At 36.5% G+C, this 24,400-nt stretch overlaps 1 protein-coding gene across 1 annotated transcript in view; it reads left to right on the top strand.

Annotated features, from left to right (window-relative positions):
• The window catches only part of AFG1L (AFG1 like ATPase), a 197,836-nt gene that overhangs the window by 121,330 nt on the left and 52,106 nt on the right, over positions 1-24,400 (top strand). Inside the window, exon 8 of the mRNA XM_019967261.2 lies at positions 2,100-2,182. Within this exon, the coding sequence (XP_019822820.2) occupies positions 2,100-2,182 (83 nt within the window). The remainder of the gene's footprint in view (positions 1-2,099; positions 2,183-24,400) is intronic.

Here is a 24,400-nt window from a genome sequence, read left to right as displayed (position 1 = left end):
TGAATTAAATCTGCCCATTCCAGTCCATTTTAGTTCACTGATTGTTAAAATGTTAATGTTCACTCTTGCCATCTCCTGTTTGACCATTTCCAGTTTACCTTGATTCAATTTACCTTGAATCAAGGTAAACTTGATTCACAATTGCTATATATAAAAACCAAAATGCCATAGCTTTTTGACCCATTCAGGCCAGATTTCAGGGCCTTCTCTCCGAGGGTGACCAACTATCCCAGTGTGCCCATGACTTTTGTGGTGTTAGCACTGAAAATGTTGCTTCAAGAAAAAAAAACCTCAATCTTGGGGAGCTCAGTCTCAGTCTCAGATGGATGGTTGATCAGCCTAACTTACTTCCCTGAGCCCCTTAGCTGCTGTCCCATGGGAGGAGGGGAAATGCATTCTCACTGCCACCGTGTACAGTCTACTCCCTGTAGTGCAGATGATGAGCAGTGCTTGCAGAGCAGTACATTCTAGGATGTAATTTCAGGGAGCAGGAATGTTGCTACCTCCCAAGTGTGCCCAGATGGTGCTCTTCTGACTTACCTATTGCTGCATAACAAATGACTGCAAAATTTAGAGGCTTAAAATAATATTTTATTCTCCTCCTGATTTCTGTGTTTCTTGGATTTGAGAAAAGCTCAGCTGACAGTTCTGGCTCCCTCACTGCGTTAGCTGCTACAACTGGAACAGCTGGGGATTGGTCAGACACCTCTTGTCTTCATGTCATCTTAAGGCCTCTCTGTACAGGCTAAACTTCAGGCTCTCCTAGTTGCCTCCAGGCAGGTGGCACTTACCTGACAGTTTAGGATGCCAGAGCAGGTGTTGCGGCCAACAAGTAGGAAGCTGCCTCAGATGTCACATCAGGTATTATTGCACAGCATCATTTTCACCGTAGCCACAGGATTCAGGTGAGGTGCACAGACTTCTTGATGATTAGAAGGTCTGTTGGGCTGGAGGTATTACTGCAACCATCTTCGTAAAATATAATCTGGCAAAATTACCTTAGTGGTTAGAAGATCTGTTGGGATGGAAACATTATTGCACCTATCTTTGGAAAATATAATGTGCCACAGTTACCTTAGCTTCCAAATGCAGTTTTTCATTAGTAAAAGTAGTGAAGTTGTCAAAATATTATTTTTCCTCCTCAAGTTTTGTAATGCAGTTTTTATTTTGAATGAAAACAAAAAGGTCAGACAGTAAATGTTTCTTGAATTATTCTGAAAACCCTTTACCATGTTCTACTAGAATGATTAAATATATATGTGTGTGTGTGTGTGTATTACGTGTATGTATGTGTGACTCTCTCACTCTTTATATATACATATATATATATATATATATATATATATATATATATATATATATATATTCCAGAAAAGTCAACTGACCTGTATAAGTGTAGCAAAAGTTCATTTGCTTCCATTGTAAGAATTTTAGGGTGTGTATGTGATGTATGGCAGTTTCCATACACGCGTGCACCCCAGAGGCTAGAAAGGAAAGAGTGATTGTGAGGAGACAACGACAGTAGGGGCTTAGGATCACTTCAGGTTGAAGAAGGGGTCCACAGCAGGCTAGAACTCCGAAGACATGGGTGGCTGGAGAGGGAGCTTAGGGACAAGGGCAGTGACTGTCATTTAGAAGTGAAGGGCAGGTATGCGTGTAACATCCCTTGGTATCATCATTCAGTTTGAAATGTGGCTTCTAATGTTGTGATGCAGCTTTCTTAGACTGACTCCCATTGTGATGCTTAAGATCTGTGAGTCATTCTTTCTGATAGCCTCCAGCTTCTCACTTCAGAGTAATGGAAATTGGAATTTTAAAAAATCCAATGCAGTTATTTGGGGAATTTTCTGACAGTGCAGTTTTAGCAAAGTTTCAGGAAAGCATGCTACAAATCTGAATTTTATTAAACTGATATTTTTTGGTTTGATATGTGTTTTATGTTGCAACATTTATGATTCTTACATGAGTTCTATTGTTTTATTCTAAACATTATTTTATTGAGGAAAATTTCAAAAATTAAAAAAAAATGGGATAGCAGAAAGATTATAATTCTAAGCAACCATTTGTTTAAAAAAATATTTTATCTGTTTGAATTGTAGGAATACTGTAATACAGTCCAGCTAGATTCTGGGATAGATTATCGGAAAAGGGAACTTCCTGCTGCAGGAAAACTCTACTACCTGTAAGTTTTTTTTTTTAATTTTAATGTTCTTAAGTTTAATATCTAATAATTTATCAGGAAAAGATGAGAAAAATAAGCAAGGTAATTATTAGAACGTGAAAGGCTAATTCTGAAGCCTGTGATTTTTCAAATACAAAATGTTGTAATGTTAACTTCTTTAAACTGTGTTTTTTGCCATCCACATTTGCATGATTTATAATGTGTGATTGGAGGAAACCCTAATTAGTTTTTTAGGGAGGAGTGATGACAGATGGTTAGAAAGTAATGAGTATCCTCTTATAAGAAACTCTAGTATTAAGAGAATATCTTTATTATGCTAAAGTAATTAATTATTTGTGGACATCTTCTGACAAATGTGTCATTTCTGTTCCCTGAAAATTGTGTTTTATTTTGTCAGACAATCTGTTTGTATTTATCTCTGTTGATTGACTTCCATACATAACTATGTAAAATATATATACACAAGTACAACTGGATATATTTTGTCTTCTAGAAGCTCATTCTCCCAAGTAGGAGCAATTTATAATAATAGATGTAGTCAGCTTGGGTAGTTAATGCTGAAAACAAATATAGTTTGTTTTAAAATGTCACTTGTGAGAACCTGAAAAGGAAAAAGTTGCTTTACCAATGCAGAGTGTTTAGCATATGCTGGTAATGTTGGACACATAGTGGGTTCTCAGTAAATAGATCTGTCTTAAGGGCTAATTGTGATTTAACTCAAAGGCATGTTTCTGCTAATTTAAATTTTGATGACTACGTGTGTATGAGAGGTTCAGAAAAGTTCTCGTCTCTGCCACCTTGTAAGCAGAAGTACTTTACTGTTTTTGAAGCAGAAATTAGCTAGAAAAATCACATAATTAAAATTGCATACTTTACAGTGTACCAAGGGGACTATTTCAGTTTATTATTCAGATTCTGATGATTATTATAGGAGGTTCTTCATCTGCCCTTAAGTACTTTGTCTTTAAAGTACTTTATAATTTTGAAAAATTCTTAGAGCACTTTTTTTCTGCTTTAACTAGGACTTTATCCTCTCCATTTCTTTTATCTTTGGGCTTTCCTGTCTTTTATTTTTCTGACCTTCACAAGATTTCCCTGAAGCTTTGCTACCTGTTTCTCGATATGCCAGATGTATGGTACTTAGAAATTAATTTATTACTATTCCTTTTATTTTTTCAACAAATCCTTGCTCCCTGTTTTCCCACAAAATATATTCTTATGTCGAAGAATTAAAACATTTTCCTAAAAGGAAATCCCTTCACTAAAGATGGTTGTCTAAGTCATGAAATTTGTTTCTTGGTCCTTGAGAGGTCTCAGTGGAATTTACAGGAAGTGGAAAGTCTGCTTTTGCTTCAGCAGAGCCTCTTTTTCTCTGAGCTACCCTGTATTGCCTCTTCTTCTTCCTGATGAAAGTAATATAATTCTAACATCAAAATTCAGGTTTGTGCTTTAAACATGTACTGGAAGAAGTCAGAATCTAACAACATCCCAGAGTCCAGAAAACGAGAATGTACAAAGGCTACCATGAAACTCTGGAATAGCTTTCTTAAAAATATATAAATTCTTTAATCCTCAAAGAAAGTAGATTTATTTATGAATTTTTAACATCAAAAGAGCTTTACCACAGTCTGATAATCAAGAATAGAGAGCCTGGGGGCACACCTCAGAGGGAAGGCAGATATGTGCACCAGAGAAGAATTAGGAATTAAGTCATCTCAGAAGTGGGAGAATAAAGATACCCAGATGGGATGATAGGGGTTTCATTTATATTGTTGCACAGGAGCCTTTGGGTAGAACTTCTTTCATGAGAGAGTAAAAGAAAAGTTCCTGGGGTCATGTTAACATTTCTGATTTAATTAGGTTTCATTTTATCTTGTTCCTGCAGGAAAATTTATTAATTTCCCCTCTATGACAGATTTTAATATGCCATGTTATTTATTGCCCTTTTACGACAGGAAACATCACTGCTGAGGGGTCCATAGGATGCTGCCCCTGACCATTTTGCTGTCAGTTCTGTGAAGGGTTTTGTTTTCCTGAAGAGAGGGGATCAGATCACCTTAGACTCACCCTCCTTCTCTGTCTCTTTTCCTCAGGATCTGAGTAGCACAGGTCCTTTTTTTCTGACTAAATCTGTTGAAGAAAGTTCCTGTTCAAACACTGTATCTCTACCATGCTCACATGCAAACACCCTGCCCCCAGCATGGAAGCCATGGCCTCAGTGGAATATTTTAAACTGAACTAAAAAGGGTAGAGGCAGGTGTTGGGATTTGATTTTGGATTTGATTTCGCCCTACTTACGAAGTAATAGCTTTGCCTGTATTGTTTCATGGATGCTGGCAGAAGACACAAGAAACCTGTGTCAGAGACAAAGGATTTTATTACTCTAGGCACAGATAGCATGTTGAGTCAGTTCCCTTCTCGCTTCCTAGTCCCATTAGGGAGGAGAAGAGGAGTTTTGCTGAGGGCCCAGATGGGTGCCTGCACTTGCAATGCGTTGTGTTATAGGAGAGGGACTCTGAGTATGGGGAATGGACCACTTTATAGCCAGAAGTAAGCAAGACTGCTTTTTGTCTCAAGGGAGATATTGCCTCATCCCTCGAAGCTTCTTGCTACAAACACACCTTAAGAGATGGTTAAGGCCTTGCATTCTTGGCCTTCTCAGCAAGCTGTGTGGGTGAGTGGGAGACTCAGAGAGGACTGTCTGTCCTCACAGGGGATGTTTACCAGACTTTTAACCTTTATTTATTAAAGAAATAAAATTTCCCTTTATTTCCTTTGATTCCTATCTGCCAAAGTCATCTACCACTTCAACAAAATTACTTCTGACTACTATTCAATTATTTAACCCCTGAATTGTTTCAAGACCATTTCAGCTCCATAGATATGGAAACTATGATCATACTGAAATGATGAACATTTTATGTTACAACTCACGTACCAATGCAGTAGACATAAGAGATGTGAGTTTGATCCCTGGGTTGGGAATATCCCCTGGAGGAGGACATGGCAACCCACTCCAGTATTCTTGCCTGGAGAATCGCATGGACAGAGCCGCCTAGTGGGCTATGGCCCACAGGGCTGCAAAGAGTCAGAAACGACTGAAGCGACTTAGCACGGCACAGCACATGTGTTACAACTTTTCAGGCACAGACCAAATACTCACATATTTTTACCTGACTAATATAGTACATGTATTCATCCATCTTTTGAACAGTTTTAAGGAGTTTATTCTTAAATACTTTTATCAATGGAAACTTCATGTCCCAAGTGCTCTTAATTTTCCACTTGGGAAACATCTATTCCAAATAGTAAATTACTTCTAAGAATATATCTTCGAGCATCATTTAAAAAAAAAATTGCTGCTAAAAATGCACAGCTTCAAGGTTAGAGCTCTGTTTTAGAAGAAAGGTCTGTGAAAACAAAGACTGGAACTCATCCATGTTGAAACTTACTCCCTTGCAATTAAAAACTTGTTTGCCTCTGATATTCCCTGCACATGTTCCCCTGCCCCCAACCGGGACAACCATCGATAAAAATTTAAAGCATTTTCTTAGCTTGATTGTCACATCTTCTCATCCCTAAAACTTCGACAGAGATCTGTCCTCTGCCTGAAAGGTTGCCACCTTCTGAATCAGCAGAATCTCTAGGGCATCTTGGGGCCTTCTCCCCATCCCCCATCATTACCATTATAGGTGTTTCTGTCACAGACATTGAAATCTGCAGTTTCAGTCTTAGTTTTTCTCACCAGATATCAACCCAGTCATTTCCTGTTTCACTTCCCACTGAAGAACCTCTGAAATATCTGCAAACAGTAGCAACTTGAATATTGCTAAGTTAGCCCCCTCCTGTTTAGACTGCGATTTGTTTCATTTCTGTGAACTAGACTGCCCAATGTCCCTGCAGCGGCTCTGTGTGTAACTTCACTGAAACACTTGACCTCTGGTCACCTACAACAAAGTTTTTATAGTTTGACGCTAAACCACAGGCCTGCTGTACTTTCTCTAAAATCTCTCATGTATCTTTTAGAGTCTTTAACATTCAAGTTAGTCTTACTTTTGATGCTAGTGCATGGTGTCACAGTGGAGCTGTATGGGTATTGAAGAGAAGATGCCACACATTTAAAGAATATGAAATTTGTTTAGCACCAAAAGTATAGAAACATATCCATATGGAGACAGTTAGGCAAAACAGAAGACAACATAGCATATTCTCATTGAAAGTTTGTTTTCTGGCCCATTAAGCTGACAGTATAGCCCCCCTGATCAGGATGAGGACCCCAGCAGGTTATGTTTATCATTCTTGATTGAGTGGTTTAGAGAGACTCTGGCTAAGTGCCTGCCTGTTCACCAGGTATTGTTGTGTTTTGTTTACTCACTCAGTCATGTCCGACTCTTTGTGACACCATGAACTTTAGCCTGCCAGGCTCCTCTATCCATGGGATTCTCCAGGCAAGAATACTGGAGTGGATTGCCATGCCCTCCTCCAGGGGATCTTCCCAACTCAGGGATCGAACCCACGTCTCCTGCATTGCAGGTGGATTCTTTACCATCTGAGCCACCAGGGAAGCCCATTCACCAGGTACAATGACTGGATGTAAATCCTAGGACATGCCTGAATGTTCACTGTCAGTCTGTGTGAATCAAAGTTTCTCGTCCTTAGTTAAGATTAGACTCGGCCTTCCTGAAGTCTGTTCCTCACAGGGCAGAGGGCAGAATTTCTGCCTCTGGCAGTTAGAGAAACTGTCTAGTTTAATGAGGTTCAGGCTGTTGATCTGGGCATTTCTTAAGTCTGGGGAAGGGATGTTTACAGATTAAATTTTATTGTTAGCTTTTTGACACAGAACATATAGGTTTATCTACTTAAGTCATCAACATAGTTATAAACTAAAGTGTGTGTTAGTCACTTATTTTGACCCCATGGACTGTACAGCTTGCCAGGCTCTTCTGTCCATGGGATTTTCCAGGCAAGGATACTGGAGTGGGTTGCCATTTCCTTCTCCAATAAACTAAAGTATTAACAAATAAAACAATATGGTGTATGGGACATGCTTTAAAATAGTCCAGGGTGGAAGAATTGAGAGGAGGTATAGATGAAACCAGAGTGGCCACGTACTGAGTGTTACATCATGATTGTCACATCAGGTTTCTTATACTGTTGTTGTCTTTACGTGTATGTATGTGTGAAATTTTCTACAATAAAAAGTGTTTTTTTGAAAAAGGTTCAAGTTTTCTCTATTTTTTCTGATTATGCTAGTGAGGGTCTTATTAATCCATTCATCTTCTCAGAGAAATAGCTTTTATTGTCTCTATTGCTTAATGTTCTATTGATTTCTTTTCATTTTGTCAATAATTTCCTTTGCTGTGCAAAAGTTTTTAAGTCTAATTAGGACCCATTTGTTTGTTTTTACTTCCATTTCCTTTGCTCTAGGAGCTTGATCCAAAAAAATATTGCCATGATTTATGTCAGCGTGTTTGGCTTGTTTTCTTATAGGAGTTTTATGGTTTCTGGTCTTACATTTAGGTCTTTAATCCATTTTGAGTTTAATTTTATATTTGATGTGAGAAACTGCTCTAATTTCATTCTTATACATACTTTGCCTGTTTTTAAATTGGATCATTTGTCTTTTTATTATTTAATTTTAAGTGTCTTTATTCTAGATACAAGTCACTTGTCAGATATATGATTTGCAAATATTCTCACATTCTGTTTTTTTAAAATTTTCTCGGCAGTGTCTTTGAAGCACAAAATTGTAAACTTTTAATTTAAGATCAATGTGTTTTTTCTTTTGTTGCTTATGCTTTTGGTGTGTCACGTTTGATAAACTGTTGTCTAATCCAGGGTCACAGTAATTGTTACCTATATTTTCTTCTAAGAGTTTTACTCTTTTAGCTCTTATATTTGTGTGTTTGGTTAATTTCAAATTATTTTTATATGTGGTGTGAACAAATTATTTTTATATTTTTTATATATTTTTATATGTGGTCTATCTTCTCTCTGTTGCATGGAGATACTCAGTTGCCCTAGTACTGTTTGTTGAAAAGAGTATTCTTGTCCTAGTGAATTGTGTTGACCTCCTTTTTGAAAATCGACTGACTGTAAACATAAAGGGTTATTTCTGGTCCCTCATTTATATTCCATGATCTATTTGTCTAACTTTATGTCGATACCACACTGTCTTGATTGCCATAACTTTGTTCTAAGTTTTGAAATTGGGAAATGTGAGTCCTCCAACTTTGTTTTGTTGTATTTTAGAGATTGTTTCGGCTATTCTGAGGCCTTTGGATTTCCATATGAATTTGAGGATCAGCTTGTCAAATTCTGCAAAGAAGCCATCTGTAACTTTGATAGGAATTGTGTTAAATTTGTAAATCACATTGGGGATATAACATTAAGTCTTCTGATCCATGAACATGCAATGTTTTATTCGTTTCCTAGGGCTGCCATACAAAGTACCCCTAACTGAATATCTTAGAAAGTAGGAATTTATCCTCTCGTTCTGGAGATTAGAAGTCTGAAATCAAAGTGTTGGCAGCTTGGTTCTTTCTGGGCAGTGTGAAGGAGAACCTATTCCATGCTTCTGGTGAAGTTCTTGATTTGTAGGTGCATTGCTCTAGTCTCTGCCTCTAGCTTCATATGATATTTTCCCTATGTTTGTGTGTTTCCAAATTTCCTCTTTATGTAAGGACACCAGTTACCACATTAGAGAGCACCCTAATCCACTATGACTGCATCTAAACTTAATTACATTTGCAAAGAGCCTAAGTAAGATCACATTCACAGATATTGGGGGCTAGTGCTTTAACATCTTTTTGAAGGACACAGTTCAGCTCCTAGCAGCTATCTTTCCATTAATTTTGGTCTTCTTTGGAAGTGGAAGTGTTAGTTGTTCAGTTGTATCTAACTCTTTGTGATCCCATGGACTGGGGCCCACCAGGCTCCTCTTGTCCGTGGAATTTTCCAGTACTGAAAGAGTACTAGAGTGGGTGGCCATTCCCTTCTCCAGAGGATCTTCCCAACCTAGGGACTGAACCCAGGTCTCTGTTCACTACAGGCATATTCTTTACCATCTGAGCTACCAGCGAAGCCCCTTCTTTAATTCCTTTCAATAATGTTTTAAGTTTTCAGTGAATAAAATTTGCAAATACTTCTATTAAATTTATTCAAAAACATTTTATTCTTTTTGAAACTGGCATAAATGGAATTGTTTTCCTAATTTCATTTTTGGTTTCTTCATTGGTATGGTTTAAGAATGTAATTGATTTTTGCATATTGCTCTTATAGCCTGAAGCCTTGCTAAACTCATTTATTTGTTCTAATATTTTCCAGTAGCTTCCTTAGAATTTTCTAAATACAAGATCATGTCACCTGGAAATAGAGACAGTTTACTTTTCCCTTTCCAATCTGAATGCCTTTTTATTTATTTTTCTTGACTAAATGTCCTGTCTAGAACCTTCAGTGAAATGTTGAATAGAAGTGGTATATTCTATCATAAAGAATGGACACGCTTGTCTTATTCCTGAGCTTGAGGGAAAGACTTCAGTATTTCACCATTAATTATGCTGTTAGCTCTGGGTTTTTCACAGATGTCCTTTATTAGATTAAGGACATTCTCTTCTATTCCTAGTTTTTGAGTGTTTTGACATTAAGGGGAGTTGGATTTTGTCATACATTTTCTGTTTCTATTGATATGATCATGTGGTTTTTGTCCATTATACCATTGATGTGATATATTTTATTAATTGATGTTTGGATTTTAAATCAACCTTGCATTTCTGGGATAAATCTCACTTGGTTATGTTGTATGTTCTGTGCTTAGTCATGTCTGACTCTTTGCAACCTCATGGACTGTAGGCCACTAGGCTCCTCTGTCCATGGAGGTTCTCCAGGCAAGAATACTGGAGTGGGTTGCCATGCCCTTCTCCAGGGGATCTTCCCAACCCAGGGATCGAACCCAGGTCTCCCACACTGTAGGTAGATTCTTTACCATCTGAGCCACCAGTGAAGCCCCAGTCATGGTGTATAATCCTTTATATATATTGCTGGTTTAGTTTGCTAGTATTTTGTTGAGAATTTTTGTGTTTATATTCATGAGATGTATTGGTCAGTAGTTTTCTGTTTTGGTGATATCTTTGACGATGGATGGAGATTCGTGACATTATACAGGAGACAGGAATCAAGACCATCCCAAAGAAAAAGAAATGCAAAAAAGCAAATTGGCTATCTGAGGAGGCCTTGCAAATAGCTGTGAAAAGAAGGGAAGTGAAAAGCAAAGGAGAAAAAGAAAAATATACCCATTTGAATGCAGAGTTCCAAAGAATAGCAAGAAGAGATAAGAAAGCCTTCCTCAGCGATCAATGCAAAGAAATAGAGGAAAAAAACAGAATGGGAAAGACTAGAGATCTGTTTAAGAAAATTAGAGATACCAAGGGAACATTTCATGCAAAATGGGCACAATAAAGGACAGAAACAGTAGGGACCTAACAGAAGCAGAAGATATTAAGAAGAGGGAGCAAGAACACACAGAAGATCTATACAAAAAAGATCTTCATGACCCAGATAATCACAATGGTGTAGTCACTCACCTAGATCCAGACATCCTGGAATGTGAAGTCAAGTGGGCCTTAGAAAGCATCACTACGAACAAAGCTAGTGGAGGTGATGGAATTCCAGTTGAGCTCTTTCAAATCCTGAAAGATGATGCTGTGAAAGTACTGCACTCAATATGCCAGCAAATTTGAAAAACTCAGCAGTGGCCACAGGACTGGAAAAGGTCAGTTTTCATTCTAATCCCAAAGAAAGGCAATGCCAAAGAATGCTCAAACTACCGCACAATTGCACTCATCTCACATGCTACTAAAGAAATGCTCAAAATTCTCCAAGCCAGGCTTCAGCAATACGTGAACCGTGAACTTCCAGATGTTCAAGCTGGTTTTAGAAAAAGCAGAGGAATGAGAGATCAAATTGCCAACAACCGCTGGATCATGGAAAAAGCAAGTGAGTTCCAGAAAAACATCTATTTCTGCTTTATTGACTATGCCAAAGCCTTTGACTATGTGGATTACAATAAACTGTGGAAAATTTTTCAAGAGATGGGAATACCAGACCACCTGATCTGCCTCTTGAGAAACCTGTATGGCGGTCAGGAAGCAACAGTTAGAACTGAATATGGAACAACAGACTGGTTCCAAATAGGAAAAGGAGTACGTCAAGGCTGTATATTGTCACCCTGCTTATTTAACTTATATGCAGAGTACATCATGAGAAACGCTGGGCTGGAAGAAGCACAAGCTGGAATCAAGATTGCCAGGAGAAATATCAATAACCTCAGATATGCAGATGACACCACCCTTATGGCAGAAAGTGAAGAGGAACTAAAAAGCCTCTTGATGAAGGTGAAAGAGGAGAGTGAAAAAGTTGGCTTAAAGCTCAACATTCAGAAAGCTAAGATCATGGCATCCGGTCCCATCACTTCATGGCAAATAGATGGGGAAACAGTGGAAACAGTGGCTGACTTTATTTTTCTGGGCTCCAAAATCACTGCAGATGGTGACTGCAGCCATGAAATTAAAAGATGCTTACTCCTTGGAAGGAAAGTTATGACCCACCTAGACAGCATATTAAAAAGCAGAGACATTACTTTGTCAACAAAGGTTCGTCTAGTCAAGGCTATGGTTTTTCCAGTGGTCACGTATGAATGTGAGAGTTGGACTATAAAGAAAGCTGAGTGCCGAAGAATTGATGCTTCTGAACTATGGCGTTGGAGAAGACTCTTGAGAGTCCCCTGGGCTGCAGGGAGATCCAACCAGTCCATCCTAAAGGAGACCAGTCCTGAGTGTTCATTGCAAGGACTGATGTTGAAGCTGAAACTCCAATACTTCGGTCACCTGATGTGAAGAGCTGACTCATTGGAAAAGACCCTGATGCTGGGAAAGATTGAAGGCAGTAGGAGAAGGGGATGATAGAGGATGAGATGGTTGGATGGCATCACTGACTCAATGGACATGGGTTTGGGTGGACTCCAGTAGTTGGTGATGGAGACAGGAAGGCCTGGCGTGCTGCGGTTCATGGGGTCACAAAGAGTCAGACACGACTGAGCAACTGAACTGAACTGATGTCTTTGTCTGATTTTGCTGTCAAGGTAATACTGGCCTCATAGAAAGAGTTTTGAAGAATTCCCTCCTTTTCTATTTAGATTTTGTCTTTTTCTTGAGTCAGCTTCAGTGATATGTGTCTTTCTAGGAATTTTACCATTTATCGAAGTTACCTATTTCGTTGGTACAGTTGTTAATATTATTCCCTTATAATTCTTTTTTATTTCTATAAGGTTGGTAGTAATGTTGTCTCTTTCATCCCTGATGTTAGTAATTTTAGTTTTCAGTCTTTTCCTTAGCTAGAAGTTTGTCCATTTTATTCACCTTTGCAAAGAATTAACTTTTGGTTTTATTATTTGCTCTATTATTTTTATATTCTTCACTTCATTAATTTCCACTCTAATCTTTATTATTTCTACTTGTTTTAGATTAATTTTCTAAGAGTCTTATAGTAGAAAGTTAGATTATTAGTTTGAGATTTTTCTTCTTTTTTATGTTGGCATTTATAGCTATAAATTTACCCATAAGCACTACTTCTGCTGCATCTCATAAGTTTGGTATATTATGTCTTCATTTGCTTTCTTTCAAAGTATTTTCTAATTTTCTTTTTCATTTCTTTTTTTGACCCATTGGTTACTTAGGAGTGTGCTGTTTTATTTCCACACATTTGTGAATTTTCCAAATACGTCTTTGTTACCAATTTCTAATTTCACTGTACTGTGACTAGAGAATACTCTGCATAATTTCAATTCCCTTTAATTGAAAAATTGTTTTATGGCATAGGATATGATCTTTCTTTGAGAATGTTTCATGTGCCTTTGAGAAAAATGTATATTTCTTGGTTATTGAGTGAAGTGTTTTGTATATTAGTCTAATTTGTGTATAGTGTATTCAAGTCTTATTATTTCTTGTTGATCTTCCCTCTAGTTCTATCAACTATTGAAAGTTGGATATTGAAGTCTCCAAACTATTACTGTTGCATTGTCTATTTCTCCTTTCAGTTATGTCAGTTTTTGCTTCATGAATTTTGAGGGCTTTGTTTCTAGGCACATACATATTTATAATTGTTATATCATCCTGATGGGTTGATAGTTTTATCATTATAAAATGTTCCTTTTAGTTTCTCATCACATTTTTGTTGTTTTAAAGTCTGTTTTGTCTGATATTAATAGTGGTTGCTTTTTTCATGATATATCTTTTTTTCATTCTTTTATTTTCAACTTATTTGTATCTTTAAATGTAAAGCATATCTTCTATAGACAGCATATAGTTGTAACTCACCTTTTTATCCAGTCCACCAATCTTTGCCTTTTGATTAAATTGTTTAATTCATTCACACATTATGTTATTACTGATATAATTGGATTTACGTCAGCTTTTACTTTTCATTTTCTGTACGTTTCATGACTTTTTGTTTCTCTGTTCTTCCTTTACTTATTTCTCTTACATTAAGTACATGTTTTTAGTGTAACATTTTCATCCTTTTAATAATTTTTCCATTATATTTTGGGTCATTTTTTTAGTGAAGAACTTTTATCTGTATGAAACATATAAAATATAATGTTTCATTCAAACTGAAATGTCTCAAATTCAAGATGAAGTATTGTATGTTGCTATATGTTTTGATAATTAAAATATCAGTAATGGTAATGAATCTTTACTCTAAGGCCACCTGTAGGGAAAAGATAATTGATTCTCAGAAGTAGTTTACACAGTAGTATCGTTGTCATAAGAACTCCTATTGATATTTTATCTATGAGTAACTCTGTGTGACACTCCAAGCTTACAACTGTATCAGTTCAGTTGCTCAGTCATGTCCAACTCTTTGAGACCCCATGGACTGCTGCATGCCAGGCCTCCCTGTCCATCATCAACTCCCGGAGTCTACCCAAACTCATGTCCCTTGAGTTGGTGATGCCATCCAACCATCTCATCCTCTGTCGTCCCCTTCTCCTCCTGCCCTCAATCTGTCATCCCCTTCTCCTCCTGCCCCAATCTTTACAACTGTATACTAGTAAAATATAACAGTAACAATTTTCTACTTTATGTACTATAGTCAGGTAGGCCGTTTATTATGTCTTTCAAAAATCACAAAATTGTCTTATTTGGTGTAATTTATATGTGTGTTAAAATTTATTAATTAATTTTATATTCACTTAAGGACTCCTGAATTAAAATGTCAAGGATTTGAAATTTGAATATTTGAAATATTTGAAACAGCAGCAAAAGAAGTCCATCTTCTATGTATTTCAGTATCAGTTTCCATTAGTCAGCTCAGCATACCTTTTATCATCTATCCATTTATTGAACTGTAATTTAACAGCATATTACAGTGTTTGTTTGTGAGCATGCTAGACAGGACCAGAATGGAGCTGGCTCACCATTTCCAGCTAAACATATTGACAAAAATGTTCAGTTGTATGACTGTACTCATCTAGTAAAGTATAAATAGGCTATGTATACAATATGTACATGTGTAGATAATATATATACTTACACATATAAAAGTACAGAGGAAAGTTGCTAACTTTCCTTAGCATTCTTGTTATTTCATCTTCAAATATATCACATTTATAAGTAAAAATCTTCAACTTAGGTCAAGCTGATCTGGCAAAAGTCCTATGTGTTTAGTTAATTTTGCTGTGTACCTTTTTTTTTTAACCTACTAAAATTCCCTGGCCTCTTTTTCTGAGGTGGATGTGACTATCTTCTTCACTTAAACAGGAGTTAGAGATTCTTATTCTCCAGCTTCCTTTTTGTTTTTATTGTTGTTGTTTAAAATGTTCAATTCTTTTAGCCTTTCTGAAATTTTAAGAAAAATAATTATGTTTGGATCTACCAAGTTGCAGTTTTACATGTTACACCATTGATTTATTTGTGGGCAATGTAATATATAGATTTAGTAGAAATTTTATATGGAGAGTGGGACTGAGAAGGAGGGTTGAAGGTCTGGAATTTGAGAGTTAAAGGCACCAGATCCTGCTTGCTTGCATTATACATAGGTCAAGATTAATGGAACCAGTTAAGTTACTCTCCAGGTGATTGAGAAGGTTGGGAAATTTAGAGACTGAAATGGATCTCTGCACAATCAATTAAGTCTTTGAGTGATTGAGAGGAAGATAAATACTAGGACAAAAATCCATCCTAACAACTGATTCTGTTATGTAAAACAAACCTACAGGATTTGAAATGCAACCAAGTCTGTTTTATATTAAGGCGAGTATAAACCAACTTAATCTTAGACCTGCCTCCAGCCCCAGATTATGTTTGGTATGAGCACAAAGAGCTGTACAGCGTGAATGCACAAGGAATCAGTAGAGTGAGAAGGCTCACTGCCAGGGAAGTTTGGCACAAGAACTCTAAGAGGAAGGGGAAATTTCTCCCTCGTTGAATCAACTTTGGCTCTCTGGAATAGAGAACATGAAGAGAGAGGCACCAAGGAAAGCCAACTCTATTCTACTTGTTGATACCTTAACAAGCTGTTGATTTTTAAAGGGGGATAAAGGGGCAAAGTGTGGGTAGCATTCTGTTCCTCTGAGTCAATCCTAATGAAGTAGGAGGTTCTTGAAGAAATTAATTTCCATTTAAATTCATGTGTGACCCTCTTCTAGAAACCTCCCCTTGTTTTGGAATTTTTGTTGAGAATTTCAAACAATTCAGCAACAATAAAGTCTCTTTTGACATACTCTATTTCTTGAGTGTAAGTTTTATGTCAAATGCCTGATTTTAGCCATAGAAATTTTCTCAAAATTGAGATAACTGATTACTTTCCTCTCTGTTTACTAATTTATTGTGGAAAAATAAATCACAATTCTCATACTTTTGAAGCAGTCAGGCTTTTAATCCAGGATTCCTATAGTTGTTGATGCCAAATTTCCTGGCAATGAAATAGTGGTCGATTCCAGGGCTTTTCTGACTTAAAGACACAGTAGTTTTTACTTGACAGAAAACTCTACTGCAGTTTCTGAGTCTAGCATAAAAGTGACAGAAGCAGTGAAATGGGTGGATTTTACCCAGAGCATTTAGAACAGAGGAAAAAGTCTGTGCTCTGCTTGGGTCCCTCATACTCCGACCCCTGTCAAGAAAGAACGTTGGAAAAGAGTGACTCTGCTTCTTCAAATATGACTTAATTCTCTGACCATAGTCACCTTTTGATTATCTGTGAGCAGATTTTCTGTTTTGCATCTCATCTACTCTACCGAGGCATCCCTCTGATGGGGCAGTTATCCAGAATTAGAAGTCCCTTAAATTCTTTATCCCTACTCACTTGTAGGAGCTTATGGTCCTGTCTTCCCTTATGAGAGAAAAGGGAATATGATTCAGAGCATCTGAGCTTAATTCCTGTATTTTCTGCTGATCATTTTGATGCTACTCAAGTCACTCTTCTTTAAGATATGCCTCTGTGGTTAAAATTGAACTACACAAAGCTGAACAGAACACATTCTTCCATCCATGTGACATGATATTCTTATAGCCCCAGAAGAAAATTCTGAATTTAGCTCCCCTTTTACAGTGAAAAAAATTATGTTTAATTTAGTGGCATCTTTACGCTGTAGCTTTTCCATGCAACTGCTTTTGACTACCAGGCTTCATCCCTCCTCATTTTTACTGGTTAGGCTGGAATACTTTCAAGTATGTTTGTAATTTGAGAGTAATTTTAATCACTATTTGTATTTCATATAGTCTATATCCTTGTGTGGTTTTTGTATATTTGTTTTCTGAATATACCTGTTGGCAACCTTATATTGTATGTTCTAAACACTAGTTTTGTTTTGTTTTGAAGCTAGCTGACCCTTAATCTTTTTTGGAACTTTACAGACATGATTGTATTTCTGAGAATAGATTTTTAGTGTAAGATAATGCTGCTGTCTTTTGAAATAGTTTCACTGGAAAACTGACAAGAGGGTCCTGGAGTTGCAGAATCACTGCTGTTACTCTTGTTTTTCTCCATTATAAGTGCATTTACCCCCACCCCCCTTTTGGAAGTTAAAGACATTTTCTCTGGTTGAAATTTTTATAATAAAGTTACATTCTTGAAATTTACTACTTAAAAAAAGTCAAGCGATCTTAGGTGTTTTAAGAATAGATTTGAAAATTTTCATGTATATCATAATGACATTTTACCAAGAAAATGCTAACTATTGCACTGATTAAATCATATTTGTATTTTTATTTCCTTTCTAAAAATAATTTGAGGCAACTTAGATTAAAATTATTTATCATATGTCTACTATAACCACTAAAATGGAATATAAGGAGAACACCAAGTGTTGGCAAAGATATGGAACAAGTAGAACTTTTTGTGCACTGTAAGTGTGGGAATAAATTGCTTCAACTCCTTTGGAAAGCTGCAGTATCTGCAGTAGATACTGGTAGTATCTACGAAGCTGAATGCAGATTTAGCCTATGGATAGCAATTCTACTCCAGCAAACATGTATAAGAAGTTTACCAAAAGGCTCATACTAGAATGTTCACAGTAGTACTATTCATAGTAGCCCCAAGCTATAAATTACACAAATGCTCATTGTTAGGAACTGAATTGTGTTCCTCCAAAATTCATAGTTGGAGTCCTAACCCAAATGGAACTGTATTTGGGGGTAGGGCCTTTAAGGAGGTAATTACTTACATGAGGTCATATGGGTGGAACCCTCATCTCATAGGACTGCTGTCTCTATAAGAAGAGGAAGAGACACCAGAGGAAAGACCACGTGAGGACATAGCGATGAGATGGCCATGTGCAAGCCAAGATGAACTTCAGAAGAAATGAAACCTGACCACAATTTGATCTTAAGACTTCCATCCTCCAGAACTGTGATAAAATATATTTCTGTTGTTTATGCCACCAGTCTGTGGTATTCTTTTGTGGCAGCCCTAGCAGACTAATACACTCATCAACAGTAGAATAATAAATTGTGGTGTTTTAATGCAATAGAATATCACCGTACAGAAAAAAAAACTACTACATACATCGATAAGGATGAATCTCACATAATATTGAGTAAACAAAACCAGACACTTGCTATTAAAGGAAATGAATTTATATGAAGCAGTATGTATCCTAATACCCAAGTTGAAAATGTTTCAGGACACACTGTCATTGATTTGATCAATATCGGTACAAAATGAAAGACATTTTCCTATGTCTGGAATATATTTATTAACCAGAAAAGGTCAGGACTATCAGATTTGGTAATTAATACTATGTGTTTTTGGAGAAGGCAATGGCACCCCACTCCAGTACTCTTGCCTGGAAAATCCCATGGACAGAGGGATTTAAAAAGCCTTTAAAAATAATAAACGTAAAAACTTTAAAAAATGATGACTTTCACATATTAAATTTCTGATGTATTTAAATTTTAAAATAATTTTGTTTAGTATTTATTTTGTGTTAATATTTCCTTCTAATGTTTTCTACTATCATAAGTCTGTATCAGGTAAAGATCATTTTCATACTATTGAAATACATAATCTTGTCATAGTATATTGACTCATACTAGTGATAAGCCATGAATTTATTATTATTATGAAGTTTTTTGGATTGAAAACTGCTGAAACTTTTAGTATAACCCTATAATAAAAAATGATTCATTGTTTGTTATTATGGACACTCATTATTTGAGGACACATGAAGTATTGTGATAAATACAGATTTCAGAAATTTTCCAGATTGATATCTTTTGGCAATTTAGAAACACTTTTTCTGAAATTCCCCCTGATTTTCCATCTCTGTGATTACCTGCTACTCTCCTCTGGTTCTTCATGCTTTAAGAACTGTAGGTTTTCTATTGGGATTTTAGTTGCCTTGAGCAGTACTGATTTTATTGTCTTTAGTCTGAAAGCTATAAAAATGAGTAGCATGCCATTTCCCCCTTCTCCCAAGGGTGGGCTTCTTCTAGAACCTACCTGCTCTGTTCACTTTCCAGTGCCTTCAGGTTACCTGTTCTTGTACCTTGTGCAGAGTTTACAGCCGTCATCATCAGGAGAGTCAGCTAGGGCAGAGCTTCATCCTCCAAGCGGTGTAACTCTTCTTTCTGTTCTGATAGAGCACCTTCCACTATCTTCCTGAGAAGACTGCATGGGAAATATATATTTTTGAGGGCTCGTCTGTCCAAAAATGTCCTTATTTGATTTGATTAGTAATTTGGGCATGAATAATTTGACATAATTTGAATATTCCCTTCAAAACTTCTAGGCACTATACCATTATCTTCACATTTCCATTATTGCTGTTGTGAAGTTTGATATGCAAGTTTCTTGATCTTTTATGTTTGACCTGTTTTTCCTTTGAAATTCTTTAGGATACTTTTTATTTATTCCTACTTTCCTGAAACTTGATGATAAAGTGCCTTAGAATGTTTTTTTCCTCCCCTTCTTTGTGCTTGGTATTCATTGGATTCTTTCAATTTAGAAAATCATGTCCTTCAGTTCTAGAAAATTTAATTTTCTTTTTCTTTGATAATTTGGTTCTTCATTCCCCCTAAGACCCCAGACTTTAGAATGACTCCCAGTTAGATATTGAACCTTCTGGATTTATCTTCTAATTTTTTAATTTTCTATTTTATTTTCCATCTTTTTTTCTATTTCTGCTATATTTTCTGAAAGATTACTTCAACCTTTTCCCTTAAATTTCTCTTTTTTTTTAGCTTTTTATTTTGTACTGGGATATAGCCAATTAACAAACAATGTTCTGGTAGTTTCAGGTGACCATTTCCCTAAACTTCTTATTTAGCATTCATTATTCAGAGCTCTTTCTTAGGCCCTAATTGTCCTTTTGGTTTATAGCATTTATGCAGTACAATGTGCCTATATGAAAGGCATAATAGAGTATAACTTTCCCCTTTTGGTCTCTGTATTTTTTTCTTCTCTTCCTCCAAGATCCTTTTCTCTATTTCTTTATGTGATGTTTATCTTTTATCCTACAGGATTTCCTTAAATGCCTAGAAATGCTTTTGTTGTCTGTTCACCTTAAAAATGAAGCTGATTAGGAGTTTGTGTACATAGATGGGGTTTTATTGATTGGTGGACCTAACTAGAGGATAATAAGGTAGCAGGTCAGGTTTTCCATTGAAGAACCCCCAGATGTCAGTATCAGCAGGTCTTTATTTTTTTGGCTATTCAGTTTCCTCCAGAAAGTTGTCTCCAGTCTTTCTGTCTACTTCTTGGGATGGACGCTTCCTGGACTGGTAGGGTTCTGGATGCTGAAGAGGTAAGGACTGTTGGTTTCGTTGTTTACTTTGAAGAATTGCAGTTTAGTGACTTTCAACCTTTCTCAGTGTTAAAACTGTCCCAGACAGTAAATGTACCGGTTTCAGCTGGAGTGGAGGTGTTACAGGAGTCTGGCTGTCCAGATGAAAAGAGGGAATCTAAGGAACTGCCTTGGTGTTATTTTCAGGCAATGCTCTTGTTTCTAGCCTGACCCTCACCTGTATCTTTGAGTGTATCTAGTAGTGCCAAACCTTTGGTGGTGGTGGTGGTGGTGGCCGGGGGGTAGAGTAGGGGAGGCTGTTGTGAGAAATGAACTGCTTCATCTCGGCTCACCTCCTACCTTCTGATTTCTTAGTCTACTAAGGTCCTGCTCATCGAAAGCAACACGTCTTTCCTTCTTCCAGTCCTCCCTTATATTTCCTCAGGATATTCTTAGAATCCCACTTTCCCTCATCACTTGTTTTGAGGGGGGTAAATCACCCTCTTCTCTCCTAAAGGGAAGGGAGGGAAAAGGCTCTTATCACAAAAACGAGACACAAAAGCCATCGATTCCTGATCTTCTTTACCCTCCTTCTAAAGACACTATGGTGTGGGGAATAGAGGGGTGGTAGAGGTGCATAGGGCTGGTTATTCTCATGATTAAACCACAGGGGCAAGAGCCTGAATCCGGTTATTGGTGGCTTATTGGTGGTTCTTTCTAGCAATTTGGCGGTACTTAGCACTTCTACCCAATCAACTTGGAGCCTTAATTACAATTCCAGGACAAGAGGGGAAAATTGCATATAATGACCTATTGTATAAGTGGATCCAAATGTGCTTCAAATTCCCCATTGTTGGACATTTAGGTTCTTTGCACTTTAAAAAGAATTTATGTATTTAGTTTTGGCTGGGCTAGGTCTCCCTTACTGTGTGTGGGCTTTCTTTAGTGTGATGAGTGGAGGCTGCTATTTGTTGCGGTGCTCAGGCTCCTCCCTTCGATGGCTTCTCTTGTTGTGGAGCACAGGCTCTGGGCTCACGGGCTTCTGTAGTTGCAGCACGTGGGTTCAGTAGTTTCGGCTCCTGGCTCTAGAGCGCAGGCTCAGCAGTTGTGTTGCGTGGGCTTAGTTGCTCCCCGGCATGTGGAATCTTTCTGGACCAAGGATCCAGCTCGTGTCCGCTGTGTTGGTGGGTGGACTGTTAGCCACTATACCACCGGGGAAGCCCTCTTTTATACTTTTTTTGATGCTAGCAGTGTCACAGTGAACATCCTTACAGTCATTAACCGTTAACTATTTACACATGAGATTCCTATGAGTGGAATAGCGGGGTGATACGGTATGCATGTTTTTAATGCTTTTATTACATATTATCTGGTTGCCTTGAACTCTTGTACCAATTTTACATTCTGTGGTACATGAGAAGGTTCTTTTTCCCCTTACCTATGCTTGTTCCAGCTATTTTATCTTTTTCCTTATCTCTGCCAGTTTGTATAAAGGAATGGTCTGTCATGATTTTACATTGCATTTTTATCACTAGTAAGAATGAACCACTTCACATATGTGTTTTGCCCACTGACCTATTTTTTTTAATGCCATTTGCCTGTTCAGGTCCTTTGACAGTTTTCCTATTGGAGTATTCAATTTTTCATATGTTAGAGCTTTTAATATATTGAAAATATTAAATATATGCCATAAATATTGCCACTGTGTTTCCCAGTTTAATGTGCCTATATATTTTATTTATAATACTTTCCATTATACAAAAAATTTAAAATTTTATGTATTCGGATCTTAGATAAAATGACCTATTTCTCTGAGTTTTGTTTTTCTCTTTAATAAATATGTGATAATAATACATACTGCATGGCAAGTGGGGATGGGATAGGTAAACTTACTGCTGCATAATAGCTGTTCAACAAATGATAGCTTTTTTTATTCCATGTGTGACACGTTGAAAATGTTCAGAATCATCCAAATTTACTAGAATTACAAAACATACTCAAGATGTTTAAACCAGATATATATGAACATGAATGTTAAGTAAAACTTTTAGGCTGGTAGAGACAGGTAACTTTAATTTTTCTTGTTACTTGTCTAATTTTTTATTCTTAAAAAAATTGATGAGTTCTGACTGATGCATCCTCTTAAGTAAGGAAATCTGAAGTCTGAATGGAATGTGAGACTAGTGTTTTCTTGTAAGTTATTGTTAAGGAATTATGAATATATTCATTTCTGATAATGATTTCTTTCATTACATGTTTATTTTATATTAGTATAGATAACATCTGATAAAACCAAAACCACACACTAGCTCATCCTGCTGTTAAACAATACGAAGATAAGGTTTCTATCATCCAGAAAGTCAATAGAACTTACTCCCCGAGGTCAAGTGCAAGTTGGCCTTAGGTGGATAACAGTATGTTCAGTTGTGAGCTTACATAAATTGCTTTTATGAATATTATTTTTAGACTAATTTATAACAATAAAAATTTTTATTTTAGGTGTTGTAACTTCTGAGCAATCTTTTATAATACAATGGATTTCTTGTATATACAAGAAATCTTGTATAATACAATGCTGTTATAATAAAAATAATTTTATCATTTCACATATAATTTCACTATAAATGAAATCACTTATAATATATTTCACAGATGTGGCCTAACTAAAGTCTAGTGAGCCATATTTTAATATTATAGTATATTTGAGCACAGAATAAAAAAAATTACCACTGAGGAAGTTTATAAGAAATTATTTACCAGATATGCTTTTAGAAACATAACTGTCTTCTATTTTGGTTATTTTTCCAAATTCATTTTTCCCTCTTTATTGGGTAACATGCCTAACATAAGGACAGGGTAACTTACTGAAAGCCAGCAGATGTCCAGGGTTGTCAACATTGCTCTCTTCTTTATATATCCTTTTAGAAATATCTCCCTTCTCCATCAGTTGTGTGTGTATACACCACTATTGCAAAGTGGAGATGATTCCAAATGAATCCCTGTGAACGATGTTGGCAAAGCCATCTAAACATACAGGTTCTTGGTGTGGGCACTGACATTTATGTTGATTTGTAGGATTTCTTTGTACCTTCAAAATTATTTATTCTCTCTATAATCACTCTGTAGTGTCATTTTATTACCTTGATACAGCTCTATTCAATTATCATACAAGGCTTTATATAAGTCAAACAGCATTCCCCTGCAAAGCTAACCATTGCAAATGATGTTTTAAAGATCCTTGAGGTGGAGTGGTTACTACTTGAAATGTGACAGTTCCAAACTCTTCATAGTGACTGCGTGCTTTGTGGCATTCTAAAGACATTTCCTGTAGAACATTTGAAGAATTAGGTGCTTGTGTGTTAAATGCCTGCCACCTGACAATTATCTCAAGGAAGAAATTATTTTGGTTTAGTTTAAGCTTAATGTAAAGAAAAAATAATTTATGAGTTTTCAATAAGACTTTAAGACAGATTCCAGAACTGAGTTTAATTGCTTCCACACCTAGATAAGAGTGATTTGTGTGTCAAAATTAAGCATATTGGCAGGTCATCCTGTGTAAGTTTGTACATAGAGTCGAAGTAAACTTATATTTTCACTTGAAGTTTTTTTAACAACATTTATTTCTTCTGCCAGTTATTTTAGTTTATTGACTGTTAATTTATCAACCCTTCTTTAAAAAAAAAAGTGAGAAGAAAAAAGGCCATAGTATTATCACATTTGTATATGTGGGTTTCCTAAACCATATGGTGGTTTCTAATTAGAATACAAAGGATTCTTTGAGGAGACTAACTTCATAGTATCTGCAATGGTGGGCATCACAGAAGAAGAGAGTTTTCTTGGATTTCCAACAAGGACATTTTTGAGAGAAACTGTGTGGTCTGTAATTGTCCTTGTATTCGAAGTCTGATAAAGTTATTGATGTGCAGATCAAGTTGGTATTT

This window comes from Bos indicus, chromosome 9 (assembly GCF_029378745.1).
Source record: "Bos indicus isolate NIAB-ARS_2022 breed Sahiwal x Tharparkar chromosome 9, NIAB-ARS_B.indTharparkar_mat_pri_1.0, whole genome shotgun sequence".
Lineage (NCBI taxonomy): Eukaryota > Metazoa > Chordata > Mammalia > Artiodactyla > Bovidae > Bos > Bos indicus.
Note: the sequence above shows the minus strand (reverse complement) of the source record. Positions and strands in the feature narration are given on the sequence as shown.